Source organism: Phocoena phocoena, chromosome 16 (assembly GCF_963924675.1).
Source record: "Phocoena phocoena chromosome 16, mPhoPho1.1, whole genome shotgun sequence".
Lineage (NCBI taxonomy): Eukaryota > Metazoa > Chordata > Mammalia > Artiodactyla > Phocoenidae > Phocoena > Phocoena phocoena.
The window spans coordinates 14,060,741-14,080,786 of record NC_089234.1 but is presented as its reverse complement, the minus strand read 5'-3'; the positions used below and the strand labels follow the sequence as shown (position 1 = coordinate 14,080,786).

Sequence of the window (20,046 nt, the reverse complement as noted above, 5' to 3'; positions counted from 1 at the left end):
AAATACCATGTATTTGATGCTTATTTTCAAATTAGTGTCACATGTACCCTTGAGAAAATATAAAGTTTAAGGGACATAAAAGTGAAATTTCAGTAACGTTACAGCACTGTTTTTACTTTTGCTAAACTTAAAAGAGCCTTATTCGTTAATCAACACATTTTCTTTATTTTTGAGTTAAAAAATATAAGTAACAGACTTTCACCCTGAGACCACATGAAAAGTTGATGTTAGTTTAAGTTGTTGATTATTTATATAACTTCTGGGTGTGTTAATCTTGATTATTTAGTCTTTGTCTTTAGTCTTCAAATATCCAGTCATGAATTATTGGTCCATCAAATAAAGTGAAGTCACTCTACTTAGGATCTTTGGTAATTGACCTGCCAATCAGCTTTATCACCAGGTATGTGTTTCCTTTAAAGCTTTACTTAAAAATTCCTATCTCCTTATCATTTAACATCTATAGAATTCATGATGTCAGAATTCATGTTGTTTTATGAATTAAGTGATTGGAGTATTTCCTAGTGCAGTGCTGTTGATGAAGGGAAACTGGGCTGAATGTCTGTTGACTCCAAGAATATCCTAATAGTTGAATATTTTACAGTACTTCATGTGTCCAATCCATCAGCAAATCCTGTTGTTTGTACCTTCAAAATATATGCAGAATCTGGAACCTCTCCTCATTACACCATGGCTACTGCCCTGGTGTAGGCTCCCTGATACTTCCTGTCTTTCTTTTCTGCTTTATTTGTCTCTTAGCACTTATCTGATATATTTTACTTATTTATGGATTCTGTCATATTCACCATCTATCATTCCGAGTAGAGTGTAGGGGATTTTGGTCTCTTGTTCACTGCAATCTCCCCAGTGCCTCAGACAATGCCTGACACATAGTATGTACTCATATAGCATATTTCTTACACAAACGGATTTGCTTTGAGTTACTTTCCTCTTTCTCAAAATATTTTATAAATTATATTAGTAGAGACATATTCTCGGTGCTTTTGTCAACTCTAAATTAAAATGTCCAAATAAGTATAACCTTCTTATCCTTTATATACAGTCAGTTTGACTATCTCTCCCTACATTTTAAAGTGAAAAATAGCACCTACTAATCAGGATATCATGATAGTTGTGGCATAGGTGACTAAGATATGGTCCTTGTGCTTAAGGAACAACAACAGCGATACTTGGATGAACAATCCAACAGTTGGTTTAACAATTCACAAGAGAGGTGATGAGAATCTCACAGATACGGGGAAGGTAAATTCCAGAATCATAACTATGTACCAGCCTAGAGAGCAGTCAATCCAAATGAGAGCAGCCTCCAGAGAGATGTTTCCAAGAAGATTAAATTGCTAGAATACCTGATATGTTGGAACTATTGAGAGAAGTTTTAAACATTTGGGATAAATTTTTTGGTATAAATCAGTGATAAGTGCATAGAAAACTAAGCAAATGAAAGAAGCAAACTGCAAGGATATCACTAACTCCAGGGAAAACAAAAAGTTGTGCAAGGAAGGAAAAGTAATACTAATCATAGTACTAGACAGATCAGCTATGGATATTTTCATAACCATATTAGTGTAAATACTGAATATTGATCTAACTAAAAGTATAACACAATGTTGCAAGGATGGGAGTGGTGTGAAATGTGTTTTTGATGGTGGCAGGTGTTTTGTGGAAAAGAAGACTAAATTCATATCTTCCATATTGGGAAGTCAGTAGATAATGCCAAAACTGAAAAAATAAGTAGCAGCATGAGCGTATCATTTAGTGACATGAAGGCAAATCCAAAAGTAAACAGCCAAAAGAGTTGAAATCATTGCTTGGGAGTAGTGGTGATAAGATGAAAAGGGGAGCAGGGAAGGAGGTATTGATAGTCTCCATTATTACAAGTAGTCTTTGTAGAAAGATTTGCTTTGCTTATTGACCATAACTCTAGACATGACATGCAAAGCAGATCTTTATTTTAATATAAATCATAAATCCAGTCGTGTGCTAATAAACCAGCTCTTGGGGTGGGAGTGGATTTGGGGAGGCCTGATTTGTAATGTGTTGTAAAGACTTCTACCATGGCCAATTTTGAGCTAGCAATAGTTTAACAGCTAGCTTCCAAAGTTCCTAAAATTTAACAATCACTTCTTTCAAGGCAGTGTAAATCAACTTATAAAGACTTCAGTAAATGTACCTGTTTTTTCTAAGTAAAAAATTCCTCTCTGACTTGCATGAAAAACTCAGTGTTGCTATATGAAACATGGTTCTATATTTTTCTTTGCTGTTTTTTTTCTCTTTAAATTTAAATCAGTTTTTGAGATGTAATTCACATACAATAAAATGCAGTTTTTAAGTGAACAGTTTGATGAGTTTTAACAAAGGTAAACACCCATGTAACTACCGCTCAAAGGAAGGGATGGAACAATTTCATCATTCCTGAGAGTTTCCCATGTCTCCTTGCAGTCAATTCTTAGTCCCACCCCTGTCTCTGCCTCAGGTAAACACTGTTTTGATCATTTTATTTTATTTTTTTACTGTAGATTAGTTTTGCCTGCACTTGAACTTTATATAACTGAATTATACAGTGTGTACTCACTTGATTCTGGCCTCAGACAGTGTCTTTTAGATTCACCTGTGTTGCATATAACAGCAGTTCAGTCATTCAGCGTACCAAGTATTTTATTATATGTATACACCTCAGTGTTTAAGATTTTATGCTGCATATTGTGTGGGATAACATTGTAATGAATTTTGATTATGACATCTTCTATTAAAGAGTGTTTCATTTTATCCCAACAGTCATTTAGATTACTAGGAAATTCTTTTGATCTCGGTTGGTTTTGGTTTTATTGTTTGGGCGGTTCTGTTTTCATTATGAACTTAGTTTTAGGGCAGGGCCCTTACTCTAGGGTGTGGTCTGTATACTAAGGTGTGGCTTTCCTGAAGGTCTTAACCCCACCCCTACTTCTTACCCTGCACCCCCCACTCAGGCCTTTTCTCCCACCCTGTTGGGTAGAAGCCTCCTCTTAAGTAGCCCGCCCCATAAATTACAGCTGCTTTGGCTACCTGGCACTTGAGTCTGTGCCTTCTCAGCTCAGGAAAACCACCTATCTCACCTTTCTCTACTTGAGACTCACCTCTCTGTGCAACAGAAGCAAAATTGCCGCAGGCTCACCTACCTGTGGTTCCTGTCTCAGAGGCTGTGATTCTGCTCTGCCTGTCCTCAGTGCCTGAAAAAGTTGTCTCATATATTTTGTCCCATTTTCTCCTTGTTTTCAGTGGGATAGCAAGTCCAGTGCCCATTACTCTGTCATGACTAGATAGAAGCAGAAATGTATAGAAGAATTTGACTTTTTAAGTTATAACTTGGATAAAACTAAAAACTGAGGAAAAACAACTAGCATCTTTCCTTTTCATTGCCTCTTTTGAGAAGAGCCTTCAAATGGTAACTGAGCTCCTAGAGAGAGAAGTGGTGCTTCATCCACTGTTCATACTCCAGGGCCGAGCACTGGACCCAGCACTGTCAGCTGTCAATGAATGATTATGTAAGTGAATGAATGAACAGATGACTGAATGACTACACATGCGACAATGCTAAAAACTTTGAAAAATATTAAAGCATGGTATATTTGTCCTTTGATCTCCTCTCCCCCACTCCATAGGATCAAGGCAGATAAGGGACTGGTTAGTTTAGCTGGAGGCTAGATATAACTGGTAATAGGTGATAAAGGGGCTAGTCTAAGGACCATTGACTTGTTAAAACAAGGAATTAAGAGTTTTTGTTCCTTATAGAATGGAAGGATTTTTTTTTTTAAGTTTCTGCTCCTACAGCAGTAGCCACCTGTGGCCCTGAAATCCTGGCCTGCTCTTGGCCTCTGTAGCAACACCTCAGAATTTGTCTCTTATTAAAGAAAGGTGAGTGTGTGAAATGAATCTCCTTGGAGGATTATGTCATCAATGTACTCTCATACCTCTGCTCCTGGAGGAAGGTGGATATGGTTAAGACCTTGTCTGCAAAGATTGTGTGCTTTAGCAAAACTTTGCAGGTACCCCACGGGTAGCCTGGAAAAGGCATGATGTCCCTTTGGAGGTAAAGGCAAACAGCAGCTGAGAGTCTGCTGAAGTAAGCACTGAACAGAACATGTTAGCCAGATCTATAAGAGCAAAATATTTATAGTTGTTGACTGACGTCAGTAAGTTTAATAATATTGGGTATTGAGTGTGAGGCCTTAATGGATAGGATGCCAGCATTAAGTAGTAATCCACCTTGGGATGCCCTTTATTTTATTCCAGGTTTAAGAACAGGTGAAATTGGGCTGTTAAATGGAGAAGTCATGAGAAAGATCATCCTTCCGTTAATGAGGTTTTATATAGTAAGTTTTTATCCTTGAAGGCTCTGTTTTAATATGCATTGGGTCATATTAACTATTTTAACTGGGAGTCCATAAGGTCTCATTTATCAAGCCAATTTATAAGTGCTGAGGACTTACTTTGATATTCACTTATTATTCACTGTGTTAGAGCATTTATACCCAATATGGGATATTTTAGGGCAATGAGTACTACGATTATGGGAAATTTAGGCAAGGCTACAGTTGAAGTGAGAAGGCAGATTCAAATGAGTACGTACTGTATAATTCATTTATATCGAGTTCAAGTCCAGGCAAAACTAATCCACAGTGAAAAATAATCCAAACAGTGGTTACCTGAGGCAGAGGCAGGGGTGGGAGTAAGAAACATACAAAGAACTCTTAAAACTCAACAAGAAAGTAAACAACCCGATTGAAAAATGAGCCAAAGACCTTAACAGACACCTCACCAAAGATATTCAGATGGAAAGTAAGCGTATGAAATGATGCTCCACATTACAGGGGAGTTAATGTTTAGTGGGTACAGAGTTTCAGTCTGGGTTACGAAGTTCTGGAAATGGATGGCGGTGATGGCTGCAAAACAATGTTAGTGTACTTAATGCCATTGAACGATGTACTTTAAAATGGTTAAAATGATAGATTTTATCATTAATTATCTATAATTCACCACAATTTTTAAAAAATACTCATTGAAATGAACACTGGATTTTGTTCATTGAACAAAATTCAATGAACAAAATTCAAGTGAACATTGAATATTCAGTTAAGTCTGAGAAGTACTTTAATGGTTCTGGTATTATTTAGTTTCTTGGGGGAAAACATCTTCCAGTTGGCCATTCCAGAGCTGTTGGCCCATCTGCATGCTGTACTGGGTATTTGAAAGTTGGATTCCTCAGCACCCATGGCAGAAAACAACCCTGGTAACTCTATAGTTTTTTGCAAAGACCAATCTGTTTAAAAAAAAAAAAATGTGAAGGGAGGTACGGGTAAGGGAGCAGCCTTAATGACTGTCCTGTGAATTCTCAGTTTACTTGAGACAGCTGAAGCCAAGTGAGGCACCATCATCTTGTCTTCCCTGGACAGACTTTGATTTTAAAAATTAAATATGGGACAGTTGATACTGGAGTGATAAGAAACCCGGTGAGTCTTAATGGCAATTTTCTTCAAAGTGATAATCCTTGTTATCCACATCATCCATTCCACTTGACTAAATGCTGGAGGCAAAGGACAGTTCAAATAATCACAGACTGCCCAATATCAGCATAGACAAAACTGATTCACTCATTTAGACTCTGAGTCAGAAACCATCTGATCTAGTGATCTGTCAGTTGCAGGTAACTACTATACAGCTATGGTTGTGTCACAAAAAGTCTATTTTGTGGTTGGTGGCTGAGAGCCAAAGATAATTGTTTTGTTTTTCATACCTTTGAGTTGCACTCCTCTGTGGGATATTGTGGAAATTGGGGAAGTGTGGATTATACTGAGGTATCTCTATCTCTGTCAGCAGTTTTGGGGGTTTTTTTCCCCCCTGTAAATCTGCAATGCTTGGCTCTCTTGCCTCGTCCTGGTCTCCTTCCTATTTGGAGAAAAAAATCATTGGACACTGTTCTGGCTACGAGGGGTCATATTCCTGAACCTGGATATCCTTTTCTGGATACCTCCTCTCTACCAAGGTTCTGACACCTGACTTCGTGTGAATAAGGCTGGGATTCTCCTTGCTCTTCCTGTCAGAAAGTTCAGGTCCTGTTTATCCAACCACCTGTTTCCTACTCCCACCAGCCGTAACTATTTACACTAAGACTCTTACAATGTCTTCTCTCTGTCCACTACTTCAAAGCTCATGCATCCTCCTTGTAGTCCAGAAAGCAACTTGTGATCAATGTAAATTATATAGACATAATTGTTCTATATAAAAGTTCTAGAATAATGTCTAGAACTTCTCAACTCTGAGATAGGATCAAGGGCTTCCTTTATTTGGTTCCATTGTGAAGATGACATTGTCCTTTAAGAACGAGCATTTGCTCCCTCAGCACCGTCTGATTTCTTAGTGTGAAGCAGAAGAAACTGTGGCTTGTGTTTGCAATGTTGTGGCACAAATTCAAGACTCAGTACCTGCTTGATATTCCAGAAAGCATCTCTGTGCTGGTGAATTTAATATCATGGAGCAACATTTTTCTAGTGGGCTATAAAATAATTCAGCAGTAGTTCACATTTATTGAAGCAAAATATGGTAAAAACTGAGGCGCTCGAAAGCACTAAATATAGGTGCTTAGATTCTTATTTGATGGATAACTGGTGGTCTCTCAACATGTTCCTGTAGTTCTATGTTTGGGACCTTTCTCAAGGGACTTGGTGTAGTCCAACTGGGGTCGTCGCACTAGTCTGAGGCCCTCTTTTTCCATTAACTTAATTGGTGCCTGTTGTTTTCCGCTTAAAACAAGAGATACATATTTCAGTTTTCAAGTAAATGGTGTAACGTCTGAATCCAGGTGGACTATACAGGTTTCTTTTCATAAGCTCGCAGGTCCCTGAATTATATTTTAGGAAATTTGTGAATCATTTCTTTCCCAGACACTTTTATAAGCTGTCCCCCTGCCTGAGTTGCTGTTGCCCTTCTTTGCACTCTTTCTAGCTACATCACATGTGGTGCTTATCTGTGCAACAGACCATGTGAGGAAGTAGTCACCGTTGATTGACTCCCAAGAACTGCAGTAGACATTACCAAGTCATGGCCATTTCGAGGGCTGCTGCTAATGTTTCCCTGCCTTAAGGTATATGCCCTAGCATAGACCCTCTGAGTAAAACCCTTTTATAGTCAAGGTCACATGAATATTCATATCCAGTCATGAAATTTATTATACTATTGCTAAGTTTTCATCCTAATGGCAGGTTCACACGAAGTGGCATTTCCTGAGAAAATATTCATATGGTATCCTTGAATTTGTAGGTAAAGCTTTAGATACTACATAGCCAAAGCCATATTGGGCTTGTCTCCTTGTATTATGATGCATGCAATTCCTGTGTTCTGCTGACTCTGTGGGCAGTAGCTTTCTCCTTGTGTAATACGGACGTTAGTATTAGGATGTATTTCTTTAGTTATCGTGATGCTTGGTTATGTGGTCTCACTGGCTGGGGAATTTACTTGGGCTGAGTTCAGTCAGAAAGTATATGAGGAGGATTTTATTGGTAACTCCATGTTAGATTTTGTCCTATGTTGTCTAAGAAATGCAAAAAATTTAAATGTTGACAAAAGGTATATAGGTCTTTGACCTAAGCAACTTAGTTCTTGGTTCCACTTGTGAAGGGGTAACCTTTGAGCAATGTCTGATGTTACGGCTCTGATGATCAATGGTACTACTATAAGTAAAGCAGTAACGATGGAAAGCCTTATCAAAATTCATGAGCAAAGGGCTTCCCTGGTGGCGCAGTGGTTGAGAGTCCGCCTGCCGATGCAGGGGACACGGGTTTGTGCCCCGGTCCGGGAAGATCCCACATGCCGCGGAGCGGCCGGGCCCGTGAGCCCTGGCCACTGGGCCTGCACGTCCGGAGCCTGTGCTCAGCAATGGGAGAGGCCACAACAGTGAGAGGCCTGCGTACCGCAAAAAAAAAAAAAAAAAAAAAAAAAAAGAGCAAATTCCATAAACTGCTCAGAGACATCTGTTTCTTTGTGCAAAGGAAAGCCATTAAAGAAATCCTGGGACATATACTGATCAACATCTAACTCATCAGTACATCCCAAAGTGCTCATTTTAAAACAAAGGATCTACTTAAGTACCAGATGGAGATCAGGAATGATGAGAATGAGTTGATTATGCCCTTCTTGGTCCAGTTTTCTTTTCAACAGGATCCCACCTTTGTCTCCAAAATATAGATAGAAGGTAAGCCAATTCTTCCATTTACCTTTTTATTGGATAAAAAGCAATTCTAACCCCACCTTATTCTAAACTATTGCCATATTGCAACACAGGAATTGAAAGGGGACAAAAATTCTAACAATTGATCAAATGGTCTTTGACATGGCAAAACTTTAGTTTCTAATCCAATGGTATTTCTTTCATCCCTATCCTGTGGTCATCAGAAACCAACCCAAACTTTCAGATCTCAATAGATGAATGCAAATTTTTGAGTGATTTTCACTAATTATTTTCTGTATTTAAAATCAATAACAGTAATTACTCTTATTCTTCTTTGGGGCTTACCCTACAGTCCTAGTTAATGAGATGTTGTCTTCATTTCTCTTCTAAAAAGACTTATGGCCATGGCTACAAATAGAATCTCAGCTAATGGCCTTTCACCCATTCATTAATTCCTTCAACACTCTTACTAAACTCTTCCTGATTCTCTTGCACTGTGCTAGGTGTTGGAGGTAAAATGATAAATAAAACAGGGCCCTGCCCTTGAAGAAGTCACAGTGTAATGGGGTAGTTAGGCTTGTGCCCAACCTCGGTGCAAACTTGGTTCCTGCCAATTAGGAGGTTGCAACTGACAGGTGGCAAGAACACATTATCTTTTTTTAAGAATTGACTAGACTTGGTTTAATTTCCTGCATTCCCCTACTGCCCTTCTCCCCACACCATCCCCTCAACTAAAAACAAATGGGAGTGAAATCTTCTTTGGAAAAGGCTCCTCATAGTCAGCTGTGGAAAATGACATGACATTCAAGAGCAGAGAAAAGATTCCATTTTAGGTCTACACTTGATTTTGTAGAGCCAGGGGGAGATAACCAGTGAGAGCTATCAATTCTGTGAAGTGTTAAAGCAATCAGACGTTTGGGGTTTTTTAATTTTATTTATTTATTTATTTTTGACTGCATTTGGTCGTCGTTGCTGCGCACGGGCTTCCTCTAGTTGCGGTGAGCGGGGGCTACTCTTCGTTGCGGCGTGCAGGCTCCTCATTGTGGTGACTTCTCTTGTTGTGGAGCACGGGCTCTAGGTGAGTGGGCTTCCGTAGTTGCAGCATGCGGGCTCAGTAGTTGTGGCACACGGGCCCTAGAGTGCGTGGGCTCAGTAGTTGTGGTGCGTGGGCTCTAGGGCGTGCGGGCTTCAGTAGTTGTGGCGCATGGGCTTAGTTGGTCTGCAGCATGTGGATCTTCCCGGACCAGGGATCGAACCCGTGTCTCCTGCATTGGCAGGCAGATTCTTAACCACTGCACCATCAGGGAAGTCTGCAATCAGGTGTTTTCATCCTGTGTTTCTTAAATGATGGAATCACCTTTGCTTAGCGTTAGGTATTTCATATTTTACTTGTGTATTTAATAAACGGATGTAAATGCAAAAATGGACAGATTAAATGGATGGTATGAGCTATAAATCTAAGCTTTTCATTTGTGAGAATTTTCAGTTTGAAACATAATGCAAACATTTAAAACAATTTAAATTATAACCACTTTTATGTGTGATTATTTAAAACAAAGATATATCTGTGTAGATTTTTAGTTTTACATGGATATAGTAGCAGATATTAAGGCAGAAAAAGAGAAGCGCATAGGTTATATGACATATTATTCTTTTTCAAAAACAAGGAAAAAAAAATCTTAGCAACAGCAGCTGAGCAATGCATTAAAGATAATTTTGAGGAAAAGAGACCTGTTCATTGTTGTATGAAAGACTTAAAAATTTTATAATACTGCTGTGTTATGTATTGATAACACATTGCTGTCTTATTCATTTTATACTTACTTTAACTAAAAGTCTAAGTTTATCCTCCAGGTTAATGGAAGAGAAAAAGATTCCATGAGAATAAAATATTATTTTTAAAGATATTCAGAAATATCCATGTTCTTATAGAGCAAAACATCCTAAAAGGATAAATTTTCATATTTTATGATCTTAGACTGGTTGAGTTCTTCTGTTTATTTTTACACAGTTAAAACTTAGGTGTCATCATTTTTCATTTTCATTCATTAACAGTTTGAAATTAGTTGAATATGAGAATATCAGTTAAGAAAAATATAGTATGAAAGTTATTCTGGTTGTAGTTGATTTTTTCTGAGAAAGCCTTTGAACTAGTTTGTTTTTATTTTAAGATGAGAAATTTCATTAAAATGACTACTTTTTTAAAAAACAAATTTGATCTAAGCCTGCTGGATCACATTCCTTATACACATTGATCACTGTGAACACTGCTAAAATTTTTATTAATAATGTATTAAATTCTTTGAAGAATTTTAAAAGCTTATGTATGTATTTCACTATATATATGAATGAATATATACTATATATTCAGTAATTATGTGAAACTTTCAAGAAAACATATGTGTTGGGTCAAATAGGTGATAGTCTCTCCATTTTCTTTATCAAAAAAAATGAGCATTTAAGTGTGTTGCTTGAGACCAGTGACCTACTGAGAATGTCGCTAATGGAACTGGGGAGGTTGGTCACCCTGACTTGTGGGGTAGATCCCTCTGTTCGTCTGAATACCTCGATTGGTTTTGATATGCAAGTTTGGGGATGAAGTTGTAAAGGGAAAAATTTGATCTGCATAACAGAAGGAGAAAAAGTTGGGGGTTCCAGGGACAATTCAAGAGCAATTGTTGTAAAAAGATCAGAGAGGGACAAAGAAGATACCAGAGAACTAGGAAGAAGCACGACCTTCCTCAGGTTCCTTAAGTCTTTAATAATTTCTACTAATTTTCCAAACTACTTGATGTGACTGTATTTTTTGTGAAAACTGAATTTTCTGTAATCTTGATTTTCCTTGAGCATTCATCTATTCTTTCAATAATTAGTGATAAACTGCTATAGGCAAGCCCTGCCCCTTGGTGCTGAGGACACAGTGAGGGTGAGACCCACTCCTCACCCTTGTGGAGATTACAGTCTACTACCAGGTCAGCAATCTATAGCCTGTAGGCCAAATATGACTCACACACTAAAAATGATTTTTAAGTGGTTGAAAAAGAATCAAAAGAATATTTTATGATGTGAAAATTATATGAAATTCAAATTCCAGGGCTGTTAATAAAGTTTTATTGTAACACGGCCACACTCATTTGTTTATGTATTGTCTATGACTGATTTCACACTAAAACACAGAGTTGAGTTAGTTGTGGCAGTCTGGCCCAAAATGTCTGAAATATTTACTGTCTGGCCCTTTATAGAAAAAGTTTTCCAAAGCTAGCATGTAAAGTAGATGTTAAATAAGAGATTACGATTAAGTGTAGTAAGTTACAATAAAGAAAACTCAGGTTTATATGGACCACATAGCTTGTCAAACAACTCAGACATAATTGGTAATATAAGTAGTCTGTACTAGTCAGATACAGAGTCAGGACTCTTTGCGTGTTGTAGAAACCCACCTTAAACCAGCCTAAGCCAAAAAGAGAATATATTGGTTTATGTAACCAGGAAGACCAGGGAAAATTCTGGCTTCAGAAATGGCTGGATTCAGCAGTTCACATGATATTATCCAATTTGTCTCTTTTCTTCCAGTTTTTATGGCTCTGATATCTTCCTCCACGTTGGCATAACTTGAAGTAGACTCTTTCCATATGGTGACAAATATGACCATAAATAATTCTAGACTTCATTGTACTTTCAGGTAAAGTGAGCCCGAAAGAGAGTAAGTATCTCGACTGTCTAAACAAAAACCTGGGAAGGATTCTGACTGGGCTGGCTTGGGTCATGTGCCCATCCACAAATCTCAGAACTGTGGCTAGCCTGCAGCACATAACTTCCTCTCTATGATGGTGGGTGCAGTATAACCACCCGGTAGGGATATCCCCTCCAGTAGGGATAACTTGCTGGGATAACAAAAATAAGAGGTTCACACTGTAAACTCACATCTATAAAAGTTTTTGCAAATGTTTGAAGTGTTGGGGAATATATAGCACTCCAATCATGGTGGTCGATGTAGTCTCAGAAAAGTAAAATTCCATGAAAATATCTAACATCGAATACAGAGATTGCATACTGATTGCCTACGGGGCTAATTCAGTTTACTGAACTATTCTGTCCAGCCTGTTGACTTATAGTGCTTTGCTGTTGTTTAATTGAGCCAATAATTTTCAGCTTCTCTTTTTAAAAAATTTATTTTGGCAATACTAAACTTGCCTTTCTGTATGAAAATAGTAGCCACCTTTTTTAATATGGAGTAGCAGCAATTATTCCCTTAAGATGGAACATTTGCTCTTTCATTAGCCACAATTACTATGACTCCTTATTGTCTCTTTAGCACCGAAGCCGATTTTAGTTGCCACCTGCACTTGTTTCTCCTGGAACAGAGAATAGTTACTCTATACCCTGTCTCCACTGAATGTGGGACCAGGATGCTTGATTCAGGCACAGTGGACGAGATCATGTTTTTTTGATGAAGTAAAGAAAATTATTCCATATGTAATATGCAAACAAAAGATGTCTGTATTGAAAGAACCACAACTTAAATGGTTGTGAAATATGAAATAAACCATATGAAACTACAAGAAGTAAACCATGATAAGATCCAGGACTGCTATATGGAGATGAGAAATGAAAAACTTAACCTGAAAATAGGACTGAAATGTCAACAAACAGTTGTTTTTGAATATGAATAAAATATCTGATGCTACTATAAATGAGGTTATATATTTAGTCAAAAAAATACTGAGACAGCAAAAACTTTTTTAATAGAGGATGATTTTGTAAAAGAATACAGCAGAAATTATGTGTTCTACACAGAGAGAAGCATTTGTAAATTTAAGTCTTACTGGGAATACTATTGACCAGCAAACTGAAGTCATGTCTTAGCACTTACAGAAAAGTTGCATTTAAAAAGTTAAATTGGTTGTAGCATTTTCTGTTACATGAAAATAGAATAGGTGATGAGAGCACAGATATAAATGATATCACATAGTCAGCTGTATTAAATTGGTGATATTGACAAAAATTTTTGTGTCGGAAGATGAGAGGCTCTGATTGGAATTTAGCAAATGACTTCTCTCTGTCCATAAGAAAATTCACAAAATATAATGTACTTGGTCCGAATCAGTCAGTGTGATTCAACTCCTGAAATGGACAGGGTTAAGGTGAAAACCTAAATTCAGGAAGGTAACATTTTCCAAGAGACATAGAATTTAGGTCTCCTGATTACATCATTTTCCAGTAATAGCTTTGTGCTAAATAATTTAAAATGTAATATACCATGAATGTGCAGTAATTAACAGTGTGAACTGGATAAAATCCCATAGCATGAAATCCAGATACTCCAGGCCTTCTTTTTATGAATTAGATGTATGCTATGGTGGCCTGTTGTAGTATATGGATTTATGTGGCTGAGTGTTGAAAGATGTTTTTGGACACTTTTATGTTATTCAAGAGAAAAAATCCTTACTCAATATCTAAAAATAAAAAGTGTATCAAAGTCTTGGCCTTTTGGGTTGATGTTAGAACCTATCAACTTTGAATAGTTCTCTGCAAAGGCACTCACAAACAGCTACACAAATATATGACTCAATTTGCTCATTTGAAGTGAAATTGTACCTTTAAGAGAATAATTTGGCAAGGAATAATCTGGCCCATTACCCTACACTGAAATCATTTTCCTGAAATGAAAGGCATGGCTTGAACCACATTACCAAAGCTGTAGAGTTGAAGTAAAACTCCAAAAAGATTCTCTGATTTTAAACTCTATGAAAATAAACTAACATCGAAACATTAGGAAGCCTACCTTTATAATTTGATATTGATAATATGAAAAAGCTACAAATTGAAGTTGTAGAACTGCAAAACAATAAGTAACTGAAAATTAAATACAGTGATGTTGGAATGTCATAACTGAACACTTGTCCAACAATAACCCTCATGTAAAGAGAGTCTATACATGTTAAGTAGGACTGGTGTTTGTAGATTCCATTTTTGCATATGAAATTGAGTAAATCCGATTATTGCACCTAGTTAAAGGATTTGTGGTTTAGGTTTACATGGTCTGATGGTGATATGTTAGGTTCAATGATAAGTCAAGAAATAATAAATTATGAAAGAAAACTTAAGTAATGAAATATTTCTACTCTTTCAATGTTATTTTTTATTTTAAAGTTTCATGTGTCTCTAAAAAAACTGTACATACCTGTTTATATTAATACACATTCAGAAAATATAAAGTAAATTTGGTTGTTTTTCTGACACTTGATTTCTCTCACGTCTCATCTGCTTCACTTATTTCCGTGACTGGCTGGCCCTTGTAAGCATTTGAATGAGTAACCCCTAAGCCTCTATGTGATGCGCAGTCATCCTTTGATGAAAGATTGTATTAAAGGGAATGACCTGTATGGTGCCTATAAACAGATTCGGGAAGCGAGAGTTTGTCAGAGTGTCTCCAGCACTGTCTAGGGGAGAAATGTACCTAACCAGTGGCCTCGAGGATATTGTTACTGTGGAGATAGATGCATCAGTCTTTTCTTAGATGGATAACAGTGGCCATAACTATCATTCAACGAGCTATCCTTGATCAGCTGCTATGCTCACCAAGTAGCAGGAGCATTATTGATCTAGCCTAGGGGAGAGACCATAATCATCAGGCACCAGACTACCTTTTCTCCTTAGAACTCCTTAGAAGTGAATTTTTCCTTTACACATTAATAAATTTGCTTTCCAGTTTACATAGCAGCCTCTTGTCCGTTTGGGTGGCTAAATCATTTGCTAGGGCCTTATCGCCCTTAGGTGTAAGAACAGAGTAAGTGTCTTGACCCATAAACAACAGACCAGATCCTGCTACTTATTTATTTGTAACTCAGTGTTCTAAAAATGGTTGGACCATACCCATTACCGTTCAACTGAATTTGTGTATGAGTATTTAGGAACAACATTGAGAGGCTCCCCTACCACAATAATTTAGAAATAGAAGTAATCTTCGAAAGCCCACATAAAATGGAAGAGCTTAGGCATTGGTGAAGACTTTTGGAGAAATTTGGGGATTATTTAAAATGCTAATCAAAATAGCTAGTGAGTAGTTCCAGGAAAAGATGTTTATACTAATGCTTTTTTTTTTTCTGCTGTATTTTAATCTAATCCAGTGGCTTTACATTTTGAAAAATGTACCTAGCAGGCTAGTTAAATATGAATTTACTGTTAATAGAAGTTACATTAAGGAAGATTGTAGACTGAGCTGCAGGGCTCCCAACCACGGCCTGCAGCCGCCAGTGCTTCACTAGATGAGGCACAGGCCAAGCGGGTAATGGCCCTGGTGGGCTTCTCCTCAATAAATTAATGTGAGTTTACATTCTTCTCAGAGAGAATTGGTGTTCTTTGACATGCGCCCATTAATATAAGTTAAGAGACGAAGTAGCTTAATTATATATCACGCCACATAAGGCTTTATAACTTGTACCAAGACTGTCAATATTGGAGTCAATAAAAGTTGAGTGACTGTGAAATAAGATTCTGAACAATTAATTTTAAAACCAGAATAGTATGAAGAGCAAATGGAAATTATAGATGTATGTAAGTTTATTATATTAGTCCCATTTTTCTGGTTTGTATTATATAAAATAATTTTTACTTTAAAAAATCCATCATGATTATACTGGAAAGAATGTTGGTACCTGCCTTTTAAGGAATAGTTTTAAATGTGCTGTGTTGCCTTTTTAAAACTGGTTGAATTCTCAGAAACATGTTTTAAGTAAATTAAGAATGTTTGTTTTGGGACTTCCCTGATGGCGCAGTGGTTAAGAATCTGCCTGCCAATGCAGGAGACAGGGGTTCGATTCCTGGTCAGGGAAGATCCCATACGCCGCAGAGCAACTAAGCCTGTGTGCCACAACTACTGAGCCTGTGCTCTAGAGCCCGCGAGCCACAGCTACTAAGCCGGAGTGCTGCAACTACTGAAGCCCGTGCGCCTAGAGCCTGTGCTCCGCAAGCCCACGCTTGCCACAGCTAGAGAAAGCCCACACACAGCAACGAAGACCCAACGTAGCCAAAAAATTAATAAACAAGTTTATTGAAAAAAAGAGTGTTTGTTTTAAGAGCTTGTGTTGGAAAATAATTTCTTACATTTCTGCAAGAAAAAAATATCTAGCTGTGAGTGGAACAGAAAATCAGACAATCCTGTTTTTTTAAAAATCCTTACTATAGTGATAGTTTTAATAAAACCACAAAGCATTTGTTGGAAAGGATCTTGAAGGTCATGTATAATAGTTAACTTTCTACCAGATGTGTAAATCTCTCTTACGTCACCCCAAATAGTCATGCAGGCTCTCCTTGAACAGTGCCACTGATATTGGATTTATTACCTTTCTACTCAGTTCATAAATCTTACCTTCTGTCTGATTTTAGACCTCTTTATGTATATGATGTATGACTTCTACTAGACTGTAGTCTCCTTGAGGGCAGATTCAATATTTAAATCCCTAATATCCTGTTTATAATAAGTGTTTTCCCTGTAACAACGTTCTCAAATTTTTTTTTTTTTTAATATTTATTTATTGGGCTTCCCTGGTGGCACGGTGGTTGAGAGTCCGCCTGCCGATGCAGGGGACACGGGTTCGTGCCCCGGTCCGGGAGGATCCCACATGCCGCGGAGTGGCTGGACCCGTGAGCCATGGCCGCTGAGCCTGCACTTCCGGAGCCTGTGCTCTGCAATGGGAGAGGCCACAACAGTGAGAGACCCACATACCACACACACAAAAAAAATTATTTATTTATTTGGCTGCGTCTTAGTTGTGGCATGCGGGATCTGGTTCCCTGACCAGGGATTGAACTCAGGCCCCCTGCATTGGGAGCATGGAGTCCCAGCCACTGGACCACCAGGGAAGTCCCATCAAATGTATTATTGAAGTAATCAATCAATAAGCTCTAATTTGGGGACGTTCTACTTATTAGAAAATTGCTCCTTAAATTGAACTCTTCAACTTCTGTCAGCTGGTCCTATTCCTTTCTGCAGAGTCTCCCAGCCCAAGGGTGGGGCTTCATCTTTAAGGTGAAGCAGCTCCTTATTATTGCTCCCGTGTTCTTCCCTTCCACAGTGAGGGGTTGGGGCAGGGTGGGGAAGCTATCTCAGTTGATGGGTTTCTTTGAAACAACAGTGGTATTCATTTCCCTTTGCCGCTGCAAGGTCTCAGATTTGACTGGACCTAAATCAACCCCTTTACTCACCAAAACACACTGGTTCTTTGTTTTGTTTCGTTTTGTTTTTAGTTGCAATTCCAGTCATGCTCCATTCTTAAAATTACTTCATGATATCCTGCTCAAGAGAAGAGTTCCTTTCTGGATGGTGCCAAGAGTCAGCACCTGGCTGTGGTAAACACCGAGTCAGTATAGATGGTAAGAAATAATCACTTTAGGGTGGTTTTATGGTTACAGCACCAGAATTATTGTGAGAGAGGTCCCTCCTCCCCTCAGAAGAAGAACTTACACAAATATCTGTGAATATGACTCTTAAAATTCAAAGCATAGACTGTTTTAGAACCACAAAGGACATTATATTACAAAGTTCAACTTCCTCATTTTATAGACAAGGGAGTCACATTCAGAGTGTATTGTCCTAGATTAGCTAGCTAGTGGTGGTATGAGAAGCAGAGACCAACACCCTTTATTTCTATTATCTCTCTGTGTCCAGAGTACTTTCTCATACAGCTCTCTTCAGATGTCAAATTAGGTTGTCTTTTCTGTATCATGTACTGTCACGTAAAATTTAAATATAAAGTCCACCAGAGGGAAATAAATGCTTTGGTTAAAATGTGTCCTGTGATTTATCATGTAAGGAGCTTAAGGGTATGTATTCAATAAACCTCAAGTAGAAGCATGTCATTCTGTCAGCCCAAATACTGAATCTCTAGTGAAAAGAGAAAACCCAATTGTCTTCAAGTTGCCCCTAAGTCATCTTTTTCTCAGAAAATTTAAATTCATTAAAGTGGCAACTAGACATTTTGGAAATATAGGATCATAAATAAATAAAATTGAACTAGTTAATGAAATAATCCAATATTTAACCTGATTAGAGGTAAATAGTCATCAGTACCAGAGTTGAATTCTTGGCATTATTTGTTGTGGGAATAGATATATTTGTTATATTGGGATACACATACCAGTTTTACTGTCTCAGTGAGAACAATACGTAATGGTGATCCTTGGATTTCAGAGAATGGGAACCAGGCCTGAAGCTGATTTTTTAAGTGCCTACATGTACTAGAAAAAAAGGAGAATGGAATGAATGAACTTGTAGAGTTGCTTCCTTCTCCATAAGTTGTTGAAAGTTATAATTATAAAAATTTGGACCATAGACAAGAATTTACTTTTTTTTTTTTTTTTTTTTTTTTTGCGGTACACGAGCCTCTCACTGTTGTGGCCTCTCTCGTTACAGAGCACAGGCTCCGGACGCGCAGACCCAGTGGCCAGGGCTCACGGGCCCAGCCGCTCCGCGGCATGTGGGATCTTCCCGGACCGGGGCACGAATCCGTGTCCCCTGCATCGGCAGGCAGACTCTCAACCACTGCGCCACCAGGGGAGCCCTATACTTGTGACTTTTAATTTTTCTTTTAATAACAAAATCACTTAAATTCATAGCATTCTATAAGACTTTGAGAGTTTGGTTATAAAAACCATCCAACAAAATACAAGAAATACAAAACAATATTTAACATAATCCCATAAAATTATCTTTAATATGCTGTTGTATTTCATGTGGTGAAAGTCTAACCTCTATTCCTCATTCATAAAGTGTGGTGGACAATCTATTTTGCCACCTTTGGAGCATGCTTCTAAGTCTCCAATAAGATAATTCTCATGAATTATATTGACAACTGAAAAATACTATACAAAAGTAAGGCTTACTGAAATTCTGATTGAAACTGACCCAACATTGTCTTATGAACATTGCCTCAAAACCAAACATGTTTATTTCCTTTATGATAAAATTTGTATATTGCACTTTGTAATGCATTAATAATTTCTTGGTACTTTTGCAATATGTAGCAGTAACTATTTCTTTGATAAAAATGTATTAAAGAAGGCTGTTAAAATCAAATTTAGAGGAAGACTTTTGAGCAAATTTAGAATAATTTTACTAAATAGTAAATAATTTTCAATTATTTTACCTTAATTTCTTTTCACCTGAAACAGGAAATCAGTGCAGCTAATTATTTAACTATCCAAGCCTCACACTTCGGAACAGACAAGATCACCCATATCAACATACCTGGATGGAAATCAGATGGCAATGGCAGCAAGACATGTGCAATGTATGATGTGAATAAACGCTTCTTTACACTAGTATGAAAGCTTTATGTGAATGTACTTTGCAAGGTACTAATGTATTCATGGAAATTCTCCATTCAGTTATTCACATTGTCCGTGTCCCAAGGCCTCAAATGAATTACCCATTTCCCATTTATTTTCACTTACTATGAATCACACAGATTATGATGGAAGATTTTTATACTATGAATCACACAGATTATGATGGAAGATTTTTATAATTATTCTTTGGTAAATTCTCATCTTTGACAAAAGATTGAGTGGTGTGATAAATTTCTCATTTATTTTAAGGAAAACATTTCCAAGTTCACTCCATGAAATTAATTTTCCTCTCTTTTATACCAGGGTTAATAGATTGCTAACGTAGTAAGCAATTATTTATAAGCCATATAGTGTGGTAGAGTCAGGCTGTCTGAAATCATATTATGGTTCTATTTACTAGCTCTGTGGTCATGGGCAAGTTAATTAACCTATCTGTGCCTAGGTTTCCTTCTCTTTAAATGAGTATTAAGTTAGTATAT

At 37.5% G+C, this 20,046-nt stretch overlaps 1 protein-coding gene across 1 annotated transcript in view; it reads left to right on the top strand.

The window, feature by feature from the left end:
- The window catches only part of PNLIPRP3 (pancreatic lipase related protein 3), a 37,165-nt gene that overhangs the window by 472 nt on the left and 16,647 nt on the right, over positions 1-20,046 (top strand). The window contains 3 exon segments of the mRNA XM_065893880.1: positions 1,170-1,260; positions 19,391-19,484; positions 19,487-19,509. Coding sequence (XP_065749952.1) covers positions 1,170-1,260; positions 19,391-19,484; positions 19,487-19,509 — 208 coding nt within the window.